Here is a 13,729-nt window from a genome sequence, read left to right on the forward strand (position 1 = left end):
GGAAATAACGCCCGGAATACAACTCGTGTTTTGTTAATTATACATCTAAAAGAGCTACCTAAATGCTCTCTTTGGTTCCCTTACTGACGTCATGTTCTAAAAAGTCTGCCATGTTATAATGTTAACATTTTACTGATTCTCCGTATGATAATAAGGTGCTGTCCTTCTTTGAAGTGTTGATATGATCCCCTCATTTTCTCCAGGATTAACGGATCATCGTTCAGATAGCCATCAGTACTCAGACACCTTGATTAAACTGACACCTTCAACAGTTTCAATTGTTGATTCCTTTCATTAAGTTACAACAAATCTTATATAAATTAATCATTATCCTGGTAAAATCCAGATTAAGTCGTAATTACTTGATTTAATTATGTAGATCATATGATATGTTGTCAAAAGAACTGTAAAACTCTGTAAAAATGACCATAACTTGTTTTTCAAACTTAACGGGCGTGGAGGAAAGATTAAGTGGCTTTTCTGTGAGAGCAAATGACTTGTTACCTGATTCACATATTATTAAATTTATATTAACATATTGGAAAACTCTCAGTTTTAAAATAAATGGGAAGACATTCATTTCACAGAGGACCCTTCAGTCAGCTCAACATTTTACACAATGTAAATCTGAAGTCATTCCAGATGTCAGAGGCCATCTTATCAACCAGCAATCCTCTAACAACACTATTTTCAACTATTTCCCATATCAGCACCAGGGGCCGCCTTTCAGACCTGGAGTGTAAGCTTGGGTTTTTTCAGGTCCTGTCCGCAGTCAACAGCAAGCCTTTTGGTGAACATTGTGAGCAGTACAGTTTGCTGTAAAATGGGAGAGGAGATTTCCATTGCAAAATATAGAAACAACAATGTTTTTTTAAGGAAAGGACGTAATTTGGAGATACTTTTATAGAACTAATATTTTAGAGCTGTTGAATCCAGGCAATGATAACGCTCTCTTTTCTTTTGACTTTTCATTTAAAGGGTCTCATACTTTAAACCAACTATATGCAGGAGAGCTGATTAACTTTCTAATGCCTCAAACATTTCATCTCTTTTCTCTTCTCCCAGCATGATAATAACGTTGCCCTGAAGGCGGAGCACCTCTTTTACATCAACACTTACTGCATCAAAAGGGGGGACTTTGGTTTTAGCTCCCCAGCCACCCCAGCGTTCTGTGGCTTTCCATCTTATGCAGCTCCTAAGCTGTTCAGTGAGAATGGTTCCATTGGTCAATCTGCAGATAAGTGAGCACTGGACGTCTTGCTTTATTTAATTATACGCCTTTAAAGCTACTAACACAGGCAGGTTTAGGAGTGGTAGCCTATAGGGCTCCTATGCCATTCCCCCCTATGCACACAGATCATGCAAGGAGATCATTGAGGGCCTCCTAAGAACAGTTCCTATGGACCTCTGGAACAGATCATCGACAGCAACTGGATGAGAGGTATTGTCATAGCTTGTAGCCCTCCACTGGTCAAGCCTTCCCACATCCTCAGCTCAGATGAAGTCAATGTGAAGGCAGCGTTGAAAGATCTTGGCATCACCAAGGTCCATCTCCTCAACAGCAGCCTAGACTTGAGAAGCCCCATTAATGGGGCTTACCTGGTTTTACTACACTGCATCCAAAAGAGGAGGCCTGTGGAAACTGGGAAAGTGAACCTTCTTAAAAGAATAGTTCAACATTTTAGGGAAATGTGCTTATTTGGCTTATTTGCCTTTGGTGCGTATAAGTGTGCAATAGGGTCCCAGGCTAGCTGTATTCCCCTTTTTCCAGTCTTTATGCTAAGCTAAGCTAATTGGTACCTCATACTCAACACACAGTAAATTTGAATTATATGGTTCTTTGTATCTAACTCTTGGAAAGAGAACAAATAAGCATGTCTCCCTAAAATGTTTGACTATTCTTGTAACAACTCCTCTAGTTTTACCAAAGCTAAATGGAAGAATCTGAATCTGATTTTGAATAGCTGTAATGCTATGGAAGAACATTGATGACCAATGATTTTTCCACGTCATGTTAATGCAGGTCACAGTGAATGAAAGTGTGGACCCAATAGCATACTATGTAACAGTATTTGGCACTCTGCTGTAAAGTAACTAAGACAACATCAAACATTTTACAGTAAGGGTTAAAGTAATGAAGCATGAAAGAAATTTTGCATGGGGGCTGACAATGACTCAGAGATTCCTAGTTCAGTAAGGCAGTTGGAATGTGGAAACATCAAAACCAAGTTTTTTTTTCTTCTTCAGAAAAAAGGCATGCCAAAGTACCAATTCAATTCAATTCAATTTTATTTGTAGTATCAATTCATAACAAGAGTTATCTTGAGACACTTTAAAGATCGAGTAGGTCTAGAACACACTCCATAATTTACAAGGACCCAGCAGTTCTAGTAATTCCCTCCAGAGCAAGCAACAGTGCGACAGTGGCGAGGAAAAACTCCCTTTTAGGCAGAAACCTCGGACAGACCCAGGCTATTGGTAGGCGGTGTCTGACGGCCGGTTAGGGTTAAAATGAAAAGTAACAGTCACAAAAAATAGTAGTTTGTAGTAGTTCTTTGTAGTAGTTCATGGCATAGCAGGGCACTGTGCGGCATTACAAGGCAAAGCAGGACGTAGCAGGACGTAGCTGGGTACCGCACAGCGTAGCAGGATGTAACGTGGCACCGCAGAACGTGTAGCGGGACCATGGCGACAGCTGCAAACATGATTTTGGAGCTTCCCTGATCCGAGGAAACATGCTGGGGGAAAAAGAACATAAGGAGTCCGGGGAATGAGTCCCCAGAGCTAGGTTAGTAACAAGCATTTCTGGGACATGGATGCACACAAAATGGAAAGATAGAAAGATAGAGGAGAGAGGAGCTCAGTGTGTCAAAAGAAGTCCCCCAGCTGTCTAAAACTATTATAGCAAAACCAAGAGAGACAAGGTAAAGAGAGGAGCCTGGTCGGGCTGGACCTCTCCCCAACCGGATCGGGCTGCATGCCCTGCCCCAGTCTCGTTTTATTATGTTATTGATTATACGACAGATAAATCTGACAACCATGACAAGAAGCAGGTGGGGATCCATCAGTTTTGTAGATCCCAATTTTGTTTTTGTTTGTTTTTGTAAAATTATTACATATTTTTTATACAAAGAAAGATGTGGAGTTAATATCTGAATTTAATCAGTCATTTTTATTTCTGCCAAATTGTTAATTTTTTACTCTGGTAGGTCATTATATTTCAAATGTATTGTATTTGTCATTTTATCAAAACAGTAAAAATGCAGGTATAAATGTAAACATCTTAATTTTTAATAACTTAAGGGATGAACCCTATTATGAATTGAACTTGACATTGACCTTTACTGACCATTGTCAGTCATTGGTGTTAAAAATATTTCTGTCACATGTTAGCACAATATAATAACATTTACTTATGACTCTGCAAATACAGTAAAATAAATAAGCTGCCATGATGGGTTTTGGGCGTAGGCTTAACAGTTCAACATGCTGTGTGTGTGTGTGTGTGTGTGTGTGTGTGTGTGTGTGTGTGTGTGTGTGTGTGTGTGTGTGTGTGTGTGTGTCGGTACCACTTGCCAGCCGACAGCAGTTGAAAGTTTGTGGTCAGGGTGGCTGTGGTCTCTGATAATCTTCAAATAAAACATTCTGCTCTATATGTGCTTAATCATGCTTTTTCCTGTAATGTGTCAGATTTGTTTTAGTGCAAAGGGATTCCTCCACATATTGGTTCTGTCTGTTTTTCTTCCATGGTATTTTCCCCTGGATAAAAGAACAAAAGCTAAAATTTCTGATCACAATGCCAACCAGCTATTTCTTTGTGCCCCAGCATGCAAAAGCAAAGAGCACAGCACATTTGTCTGTTATGATATAAACAAGAAGAAACGAAAGCCGCTGCACCAAAATCCTTTTCATGCTGCAACCCAATTCTTTGACCTCTGGGGTTGGTACATCTATTAGTTATACAATGCAATTTTGGATGCCCATCAAAACGGTATATGCTATTAATGTCTTGATAATTGTTATGGATTTGTCAGGTTATCTATCACCATTGCCTTTGGGCAATGTTGGCAGTCTATTCAAACAGATACTTTACCTGCGTGCATGGAGGATTCTTTGCTTTTTTTTTTGTTTCTGTTGATTGCGCTACTTAAAAAACATTTTTTTCTTTTCGACTCTCACCTCTCAGTCAAGTCCACATTAGCTTAGAAAATGTGTTCATACCGTTCCTTTAACCAACAAGCATCAGATAATTATAACATTGTAGTGCACAGGAACTGTATTGTCTGATAATGTTGCTATGGATCACACACAGTCTGCAAGATAAAACCTCTGCAAGGCTAAATGTGTGGAAGTCATAAATCTCCATGAACAGCGCAGTCAAACACACTGCGTTACTCATAGTGAGATTTTATCAGCTGCATGTCCCAGCAGTTCTTTTGGATGCTTATGGAGATGAGAGAGTAACAGACATAGATTAATGAGTAAATCCAGTACCATGTCAGATCAGATACTGCTTGGTGTAAATCATCACATCACATTCACACAAACTCTCATTGAAGCTTTATGTGTGCCTGCTTTTTTCACTGCAGTTGCAATCAGAATATTTAAATCTTGGGTTATTACAGGCATTTGTTTTTTAATAGTATAAATTATAAAATTGTATCATTATTGTATAATGATATACTCCTCCTTCATCAGGTGATGAAGGAGGAGAATTGTACTTCATAGCAACCTCGTAAAAAACCTTGAAATGAGACCATGTGCAGACAAACTCAAACTCAGCCTTTTAAAGTAAACATTTAGATTGTTACCACTGTATTGTTTGCGCTTGTCCCTCCCTTATTACCACCACTGAAGTGCCCTTGAGCAAGGCCCTTATCCTAAAAACCCGCTGCTCAGTGGCCAACAGATCAGACTGTGGTTTTCCTGGGCAGCTTCCAGGTATGAATGTGTGCAACTGTGTGTGCATTGTGATCAGGGCGTTGCTGCAAAAGAGGGGCTGCCTCTTTTCCTTTCTTCTTTCTTCTCATCGTTTTACATATTGTTCCCAGAAAATACGGTGTTAAAATGTGTTTAAATTCCAACAACATAAAAGAATAAACCATAATCGGGCCAAGAGGAAAACACTGTGTAAAAACATTTATGTAAACATAATCATGAATCTTTAAACAACACTGAGAGGGACGTGAAGAAAGTTTATTGTAATAATGTTTTCACGTAATAAAACACAAAATGTACGGGGAAAAAAACAGACATTTGAACTATTTAGAAGAAATTAAGACAGGAGTTTCTCCTTTTTTATGTCAAACATTTCAAAAAGGCATTTACATTTAACAATTAGTGTTTTAACAAGTATAGGCTGGACATTTAGACATATCATGCAAGAAATACTCTAAATATTACATACGTATTATTATCATGTACACTCCATCACCGTGAATTAAACAGCTTATTGAATACCTCATGAAAACAGTCACAAATATTCTCATTGAAGCAGCCTTGCCATGGAAGGCATTTATATGTGTGTGGTGGCCAGTCAGCATTAGCAGTCCAACACTGAACGACAGGTGTTGCTGTGATTCTACCCAAGCTTTGACCTTTATCTGACTGCAGAGTGAAAGCAAAAGTAATGCTACAAGATTTCCTTGGCCAGCTTCTTCAACTGTCTTCCAGTAAGATACCATAAAACCATGTGTTGCTTGACAAGATTTGGCAGATTGAAGAAAGACGACTTGGGGCCGTTGTCGCAGGCGGTCACCCTCAGCCTCTGGGCGACCTTTGAGGCTGTGAAGGGCGAAGACATCCGTTTGAACACCACTTCACACATATTTCAAATAGTTTTAAGCACTTTCAAATGTGTCATTTTTGTTGATGCTAGAGCAGCAACATGCCTTGTTTTTTCTTACGTCACGATGCAAACACTAATTTCTGGATATATTAAAAACAATGATTTCCATTGGAAACTGGTTGAAAAATCCATACTGCACTGGTAGAGTTTGTCACTGGTTTTAAGAAAACAACGTTGACAAAATGATGCAGTGCAAAAATTTCAGTAATCACCCACCTTCCCGTGTTTCCTGATGCGGCCCTTGTTTTGTCTTTTTTCATCAATCTTCATCATCAGATTCTTGACCCATGGGTCTCTGGGGTCTGTGCAAAACTCAACCCCCTTCCTCATGGTGAAGCTAGAGCATAATTGATGCAAACAAACAATTCTTTGAAGTAGCAGTGATAGAAAACTTCTGTTAAAATATTAAACACGTTTGTTTTAAGTGGATGTTCTCATTGTCTGTGCATGTGTACTTACATTACAGCAGCGATGTTGCAACCTCCGTCTGTCACCTGGTGTCTGTATTTCACTGCATGTAGTTGAGTGCGTTTGCTCATTCTTTTCACATACTTCAAACAGCAGTCGTCAAAAGATGCTGAAGAATTAGAAATCCAGTACAGTAAAGTTAGAAATTCAGTACAATCCAGCACCACTTCAGTATGTACAGTATACGATTAGTTGTACAACACAATCAAATAATTCAATCAATAGGAAATTGACACAATGCTAAAGGTCTTAACAAGTCAATAAGTACACAGTCAGACCACATCTGCCCAGGCAGTTGTTGAGGCAACAAAGCTGCCTCATCATTTTATCTTTGCTCTGTATTAAATGCCACCTATGTGACACTACTGTCAGATACCAGCTGCTCTTTTACAGTGTCTTACTTTGTGCCAGTGCAAGGCAAAGACAAGATAGGATCAGCAGGATGAACAGCGTGGGGAAGCGCATGGTGCAGTCTGTAGTTGCAGTTCTGAAAGAAGTCAGATGGATGCAAAAATGATCTGCAATCAGCCTTATCACTCTGTGAATCTCCCACACCTTTGAAACCTTGAACCTTTAGAAAATATGTCACAATGGCTCTCTTATACTCCCTGTTGTTAAACAAATCTCTTTACATTTGAGTCTCTTTACATTTGAGGACATGTTGACACCTGTTGAGTAAAACAATCACAGTTCTAAAAAATGAACCAATTTCTTTTTGATGGCATAAATGTTTCCATTTCCATTTCTTGCTTTTTTGTTGTTGTAAGAAACAAAATGAAATGTGTGCTTTGACTTCAAATCTGTTGGAGTTAAGGCACAACAACAACATTAACTTGCCGTGACATTGCAAAAAGAAATTGCCTTTTGGCTAAATCTGACACATTTACATTGATTTAGTGTGTGCTTTTACTTTTAAAATAAAGTAAAGTAAAGTAAAGAATACCCAAACAAAACGTCTACAAATTATATAAATCTTAATCTTATCTGAAAGAATACAAATGACCATTCCTTCAAATTAAAACAATGCAGGGTCTCTTTTTATGTTAGAATTAACAGGCTTCTTACCTCTGAAGCTCCAGGTGTAAATTGCTGCTCTCTTCCTGTGTCTGTGCAGGTGAGGTGAGACACTCTTATAAAGGACTCAGGGGCATGGATCATATTTCCATAAACGCAACACACCTTTGCCCCTCGACTCGTCTTTCTTTTTTCCCCGAACCAATATTGAAATGTTTTCCTAAAAGATTTTGGAGTTAAGGTTAAAGTGAAAGGTTTTAACCTCCCCTCCCACTGACAGCTACATATTAAAAAACACTCAGTCTTCCACAATGGTTGTTGAAAAAAGGTGTGTATTCCACTCGTTCTTAAAGAACTTGTTCTTAAACTCTTATCCAAAAAGTTCTTCTGGTTAAATCATTGCACTTAAGAAAAGCATTTACACAAAGGATGGAATAACAGACTTAGGTAGTCACATATTTGTGCTGAGATGAAACTGTTAAAGCTTATCCTGCCAAACATCCTGGCATTATATAGTTGTAATGGCTGTTAAAATAAGCAACAGACCAGATATTTGTATCTCAAATGATGTGTTTCTCTTTGAATGCAAGCTCACACTCATATCAGTGTGTCCTTTTTCCATTATTAGATTGATGTTTTTGCTCAAACAGGTTATATGAAAGGAAGAAACACCAAATATCTATTGATATCATTATAACAATTATAACAGTACAACATATACACTAGATATATTATGCACATGTACATGAACATGCATTTTCACCATGGAATGTGCACATGCACAGGCACTTAAATTCATAAATCTAAATGCACAAACAAAAAGTATTATGTAGGTCCAACTAGAGTAATGTACAGTACAAAATAGCATAATTAACAATCACACTTGTCAGTAAACCCCTTCCCCTTTTAATATATTCAATAACTTTTAAAACAAATAACAGAAAAACTAAAATGCATGCCTCTAGAGTATAAAGAGATTTTAAAAAAAACTTTAGATTGAGGGCATTGTGGTCCTGAGATTATAGTTTGTCCCCTGCCCCTGTACTTATGCTAGCTGGTGTTACAGTGAAATCCTTCTATTTAATTTTTGGAGACATCTTCAATATTTCTACATACAAATCTGTTTCAGTTGGATTTTAATTAATTTTTTATATACATACAATGACAGATTGGTTTTCTAGAGAAATCATACTATCAACCTGTTAACTTGCCTTAAAGTAATTTCTAAGCTTCATTTGATGATATACAGAATGACCACCATGCACACTGTCATAGAAGACATCCTATATCTATTTTGTGGGTATTGTTTTATTGGTAAGTCATTTTTATTTATCTATGCATTCTTTCAATGCTGAGATGAATTGCATTCACTGTCTCTGGTTAGCTTTTTGAGTGTGAAACATGAACATTGCATGTCATTTAGAGAACATTGGATGATGTACAGTATAAAGGTGAAAGTGATGCTGTTGCTGATTTACTTCTAATTGTGTGTGGAAGTCCCCGAGTCCCCAACAGATGGCACAGAGCAAGTTTTATAAGGCCATAAAAGCTGTTTCTCAGAATCAATAAAGCTTGTCTGAACTGTCAATTTAAAATCTGAAAGACTTGTTTGGAACCTTGGAGCCAACGAGAAATAGGATGGAAAAAGTCACTGTTTTTAAAATCGTGTATTTTAAAGTATGTCTAGAATTATTGCCCTATGTGTGTCAACTTTATTAGTCTTATATCACTATTGCCTTTCTGTTTTAAAACACCTTATACCGACTTGAATAAAGCAATTACAAAATTTAGTTGATGTAGGCCCATAGGCTTCTTAAACCAAAAATGTGTGAAAATGCACCATGTCTCACTTCAGTTTGTGAAATGGTCACAAGATTTTGATTTATTGATTCGTCAGGAGTAACACTATTTTCTCGTTTATTTCGGGGTGGTCACCACAAAATGAACAATGGCCCCCGGGACACGATCTGTGGTCTCTGAGGGACGCAACAAGACAGGAAAATGATACGCTACAAGCCGGCGGACTGACCGCCACACGCAGGACGCACTACAACAACGGGAGGGTTGTGGTTAGGAAAAGAACAACAGGGAAAGCCACCACCCCTCTTATAGGCCTGCGCAGATTTTTGGCTTTTCAATGCCACTCGCCACCGAAATCGTGCTGTTATCACAAAAAGTGCTTCCCATGAAAAGCATTGCTTTAAAATTCGTGCTCACCACCACAAACAAAATGAGAAAATCGTGTCTCTGTACACTAATCAATAGATCAAATAACGTCACCATTTCACAAACTGCCATGAGACTGGGCTGATGTCTCATGTAAAAACCTGTTGACTCCCTCATTCATGCCATATCATATGCAGGAGAGCTTCTTCAGAATTTCAGATGTAAACCAGATTTGAAGTAACCTTCTTTTAGTCATATTGTGATCTGACAGGTAAGAAGCTTTGCATTAAAAACACTTGTCAGCATTGCCATATCGCATGTCCACCCAAAGCTTTTCCTGTTAGCTCCTGACAAAAGGCATCCGTGTTCCTTTCACGGAGAATTTTTGCTGAGCGCTTTGTGACAGATGTTAATGAGCATTGAGTGCCTGAGTGGACATTAAAGAGCACTGTTCACTGTTTATACTTTTACTCACATCCAAACACCCTGCTCAGCCCAATGAAGTGTATCCTGAACCTGCCCTTTTTATTTCCTTTACCTGCAGGATACTGGTGCACACTTCTGTTGTTTACTACACGTTTACTCCAGCATCCTGGTAGCTCACCTGGTTGAGAGTCTGCCTCATATACTAAAGCCCAGTCCTTACCGCAGTGGCCCGGGTTTGAGTCTGACCCATGGCCTTTTGCTGCATGCTGTCCCTCTTCTCTATTCCCCTTTCCTGTTTTTAGCTGTCCTATCAAATAAAGGCCAACAATGTTTCTAAAAAGAATCTGAGAATTGTGTGTATCTTTCCAGTTCCCACCCAAACATTAAAGGAGTTCATATAAATTTGATTTGCTGTAATTTATTTACTATTTGCCTCAGATTTGCTGTACAATTGTGGTCTTGCTCTCTGCTAGGCATGTTATTTTGATCACAATACAAACAGAAAAAGATCTTAACGTTTGTTGGCAAAGCAACCCGCAACTTGAACAAAGAGAAAAAAACTAGAAAGTTGGCTGTGGTTATCTGTATTCCTGGTTGCGTTTACATATTGAAAAAATATCGTGATGGATTAATGGCATTGAAAATTTGTCAGGAGATGATGGTCCACTGCCAAAGGCACTTGGACCCAGGCCGTGTGATGATACATGTTGTCTTCAGCATTCCATTCAGACAATACGATATGTTTTTTTATCCCATCACTGTTGCTATAGTTTTGCAAGTAGACATCTCCAAGAAGCCATTTAGCAGTGTGTTAGAAACTTTAGTTTGACACACAGTACAAAACAAATACAGTAGAGATAAGGACAGAACGGTTTCTCTCCTGCTTGGAGCATGAATGTGCAAATAAAAAACATACACTGTATGTTCATGTCAAAAGGTTCTGATAAGTTGATGTGATACGTTTTGATTAAAGATTAACTTTGCCCTGACTGTTTTAGATTACGAAACATCATCAAGATCAAAAGATGTCTTAGGCAAGGCAAGGCAGCTTTATTTGTATGGCAATAGGGCAATTCAAAGTGCTTTACACAAAAACATTTAAAAAACAGTTAAAAAATAAAAACAGATAAAACACAAGAATAAAAAGTGGCAGAGCAGTATAAGAAATCAAACATTAAAGAAATGAACAGTCATTTAAAGAAAGGCAACATCAATAAGAAATGTCTTCAGCCTTGATTTAAAAGAACTGAGAGAAGCAGAGGATCTGCAGGTTTCTGGAAGTTTGTTCCAGACATGAGGAGCATACAAACTGAAGCTGCTTCCCCCTGTTAAGTTCTGACTCTGGGGACAGAAAGCAGACCTGCCTCAGATGACCTGAGAGATCTGGGTGGTTCATAGTGTAGTAGCAGATCAGAAATGTATTTTGGCCCAAAACTGTTTAGTGATTTATAAACCAGCAAAAGTACTTTCAAATCAATTCTTTGAAGCACAGGAAGCCAGAGCAAGAAAAGAGATGTGTTCACAATCTGTAGAAGATTGGAGGCAGGAATGTACTAGACAGCAAACTTCCCTTCAATCCAGAAATTACTTTACTTTTCTGATACCAGCAACAAAAAATATAAAAAGAAATGACCAACAAAGGCAATCCCATAATTAGCCGAGGTGAAAACAGCAATAACAACAACAAAACAAACAAACAGGCCACAAGCCGAAACGCATCGGTCAAACAACAAAGCTGTTCTGTGTACAAGTGTTGCTGGAGTTTTACCTTTTCAGACTTTTTTCCTTCTCTATGCACCTTGGAAGTGAAGTTGTGTCAGAAATCCCTACTCTGCTTCTATAAAAAATACAATTTTTAAAAGTATTTTTAAAAAGCACTTTGGTATAGAAGTCTAAATTTAGCATACCTGTGTGATATTTAATGGGGGAGCAAAGGAATTCAGGAATTAAGATTAGACAAATCGATCTACATCCATAAGGAATGTTCTCTTTATGCAGGCATGAGTAAGGGTGTATCATAATGTATCGGACTTTTTTGTGGGCAGCTGGAGTTCCTTTCCCTTCGCAGACCTGCAACTCATTTTTTTCTTTTTACCTTAACCATTAGGTGTATCTAACCTCAACCACAGTTGCCATGCACAGATATTGTAGACAGAAGTAAAAAAAAAAAAAAATGCAGGCACTGGACGTCAACAAACGTAATCTGGAGTTTTGCACAGACGTCCAATATTCAAATTCTTTCTGGAATTAGGTCTCTGCAGTTTTGTTAGCCAGGAAAATCCTACACAATTACTTGAAAAATGTACCTGAAATTTCGAGCTGTTCCGTTGCTCCATTGTGGGTTTTTTTAATCTAGCATTCTTATTTATTCTAATTTATTCATCACTCTGCTGTATTTAGCTCTACCCAGAAGCTGTGTTCTTCAGATGACACTGCTTAGAAGATAAGATCAAATATTAAACCACTCAACAAGTGAGATGGTTTTGGGTTTTGTGAAAGAATGTTTGCATCATAATTGAATTAGTTTTTTTCAGTGAAATTCCCCTGGGTTTTGTCTTTAGGTGTGAGTTACAATGGGAGAAAGAAAAAAGTCTGTTATATAATAGTGTGGAGATGGTCTTGTTGAACTTCCAAGCAGCACATGTCATTATTATAAACATATTATACTTATCAGGAGGACAGGATTTCAGCTTTTTTTCGGTCTCTGATTGAGCCACTTGTACTATATTATAACAATAGTGTTACAGAGCATGTTTAGAAATCTGCACTGGATGGTAACAGACAGTTTTGTTTAGCTGAGTATAATTAGAGGTTAGTGAGAGTTAAACTCCCTGGCCTGCAACCAATAAAAATGTTGACTCACTGATTTGCAGTGGACATTGGACAAGGCTGATGGATAAGAAAAGAAATGAAAGTGTTATGGCTCGAAGCACAAGCCAAGCTCCCCTGACAGATGAGGGCTTTTGTGGCAAACAGCATAAACACGTGCAGTGACTTGTTTTGAGTTCTGCCTGAAGGGAAATTTGAAGCATGATTCTTGCTGAAAACTTTTGGTCGTTGTTGTGCAATAAAACCTCTTGTGAAATGTGCCCCATATGTGTTCCTTAACCATAAATTGATTTACACTGTACAGGGACCATTCACACATACACTCATACAGAAGCAATTTGGGGTTCAGTATCTTGCCCAAGGACACTTTGACATGTACCGCCTGTGCCAGCTGCCCCATAATTGAAATAACAAAGGCAAACAACTGGTTTATGTTTATGTCTGTGCTGTATTTGCCCAGTGTTTTCTGCTTAACTACTTTATCTGGCACCTGGTCACTTCCTAATGGAAACATTTCATTATGTTGCAACATTGCACATTTGTGCAGGGGCTGTTACTTAGACCCTTTTACGGCAAAGAAACGAGAGAGAGAGAGAGCATGACAAATTAATATTTTTAGCCTCAACAGAGAAGAGTTATGATTGTAATTATTGCTTTAATTTAATTATCTAATTATATTTGTAGTTCCTAATTCTGTGAACTTCCATTGCTCTTGATTTAATTACACCAACTTGGATAAAGTAAAGTGTTCTGTTCAAATAATTTATTTAAAACCTGCTCAAGAATTGCAAGCACTGAAAAGCATGTTATGGACTACTTTTTCAGTTATACAATTGTTATGTTATGTCTGGAAATTTATATAAATATGAATCATGAGACATTTAGAATATTTCCAGTTGATAGAATAGTACAGCCATAAAAAAACATTATAGCTTCACTGAGGTGTTTGAACAAGCTTATTAGTATGATGTACAGTGT

General features: G+C 38.0%; 1 protein-coding gene across 2 annotated transcripts; it reads right to left on the minus strand.

The window, feature by feature from the left end:
• Positions 1-5,174: 5,174 nt before the first annotated feature.
• Positions 5,175-7,639, minus strand: ccl25a (chemokine (C-C motif) ligand 25a). 2 transcript variants are annotated; one of them, XM_032532401.1, is made up of 5 exons: positions 7,382-7,639; positions 6,718-6,803; positions 6,308-6,425; positions 6,065-6,185; positions 5,175-5,784 (listed from the first exon to the last, which is right to left on the minus strand). In XM_032532401.1, exons 2-5 carry the CDS (start codon positions 6,779-6,781, stop codon positions 5,761-5,763), a joined length of 327 nt encoding a protein of 108 aa, XP_032388292.1. In that variant the 5' UTR covers positions 6,782-6,803; positions 7,382-7,639; the 3' UTR covers positions 5,175-5,760. The 2 variants fall into 2 exon arrangements, with proteins under 2 accessions (XP_032388292.1, XP_032388293.1); XM_032532402.1 differs by having other exon boundaries at positions 6,718-6,887; positions 7,382-7,431.
• Between the last annotated feature and the right edge of the window lie 6,090 nt (positions 7,640-13,729).

This window comes from Etheostoma spectabile, chromosome 12 (genome assembly GCF_008692095.1).
Source record: "Etheostoma spectabile isolate EspeVRDwgs_2016 chromosome 12, UIUC_Espe_1.0, whole genome shotgun sequence".
Lineage (NCBI taxonomy): Eukaryota > Metazoa > Chordata > Actinopteri > Perciformes > Percidae > Etheostoma > Etheostoma spectabile.

Coding starts and splice junctions, on each gene's coding strand:
- ccl25a (XM_032532401.1), bottom strand. CDS start 6,781: ATGCGCTTCCCCACGCTGTTCATCCTGCTGATCCTATCTTGTCTTTGC. Junction 6,186..6,307: donor TGCAACATCGCTGCTGTAAT/GTAAGTACACAT, acceptor ATTATGCTCTAG/CTTCACCATGAGGAAGGGGG. Junction 5,785..6,064: donor GCATCAGGAAACACGGGAAG/GTGGGTGATTAC, acceptor CGCCCTTCACAG/CCTCAAAGGTCGCCCAGAGG.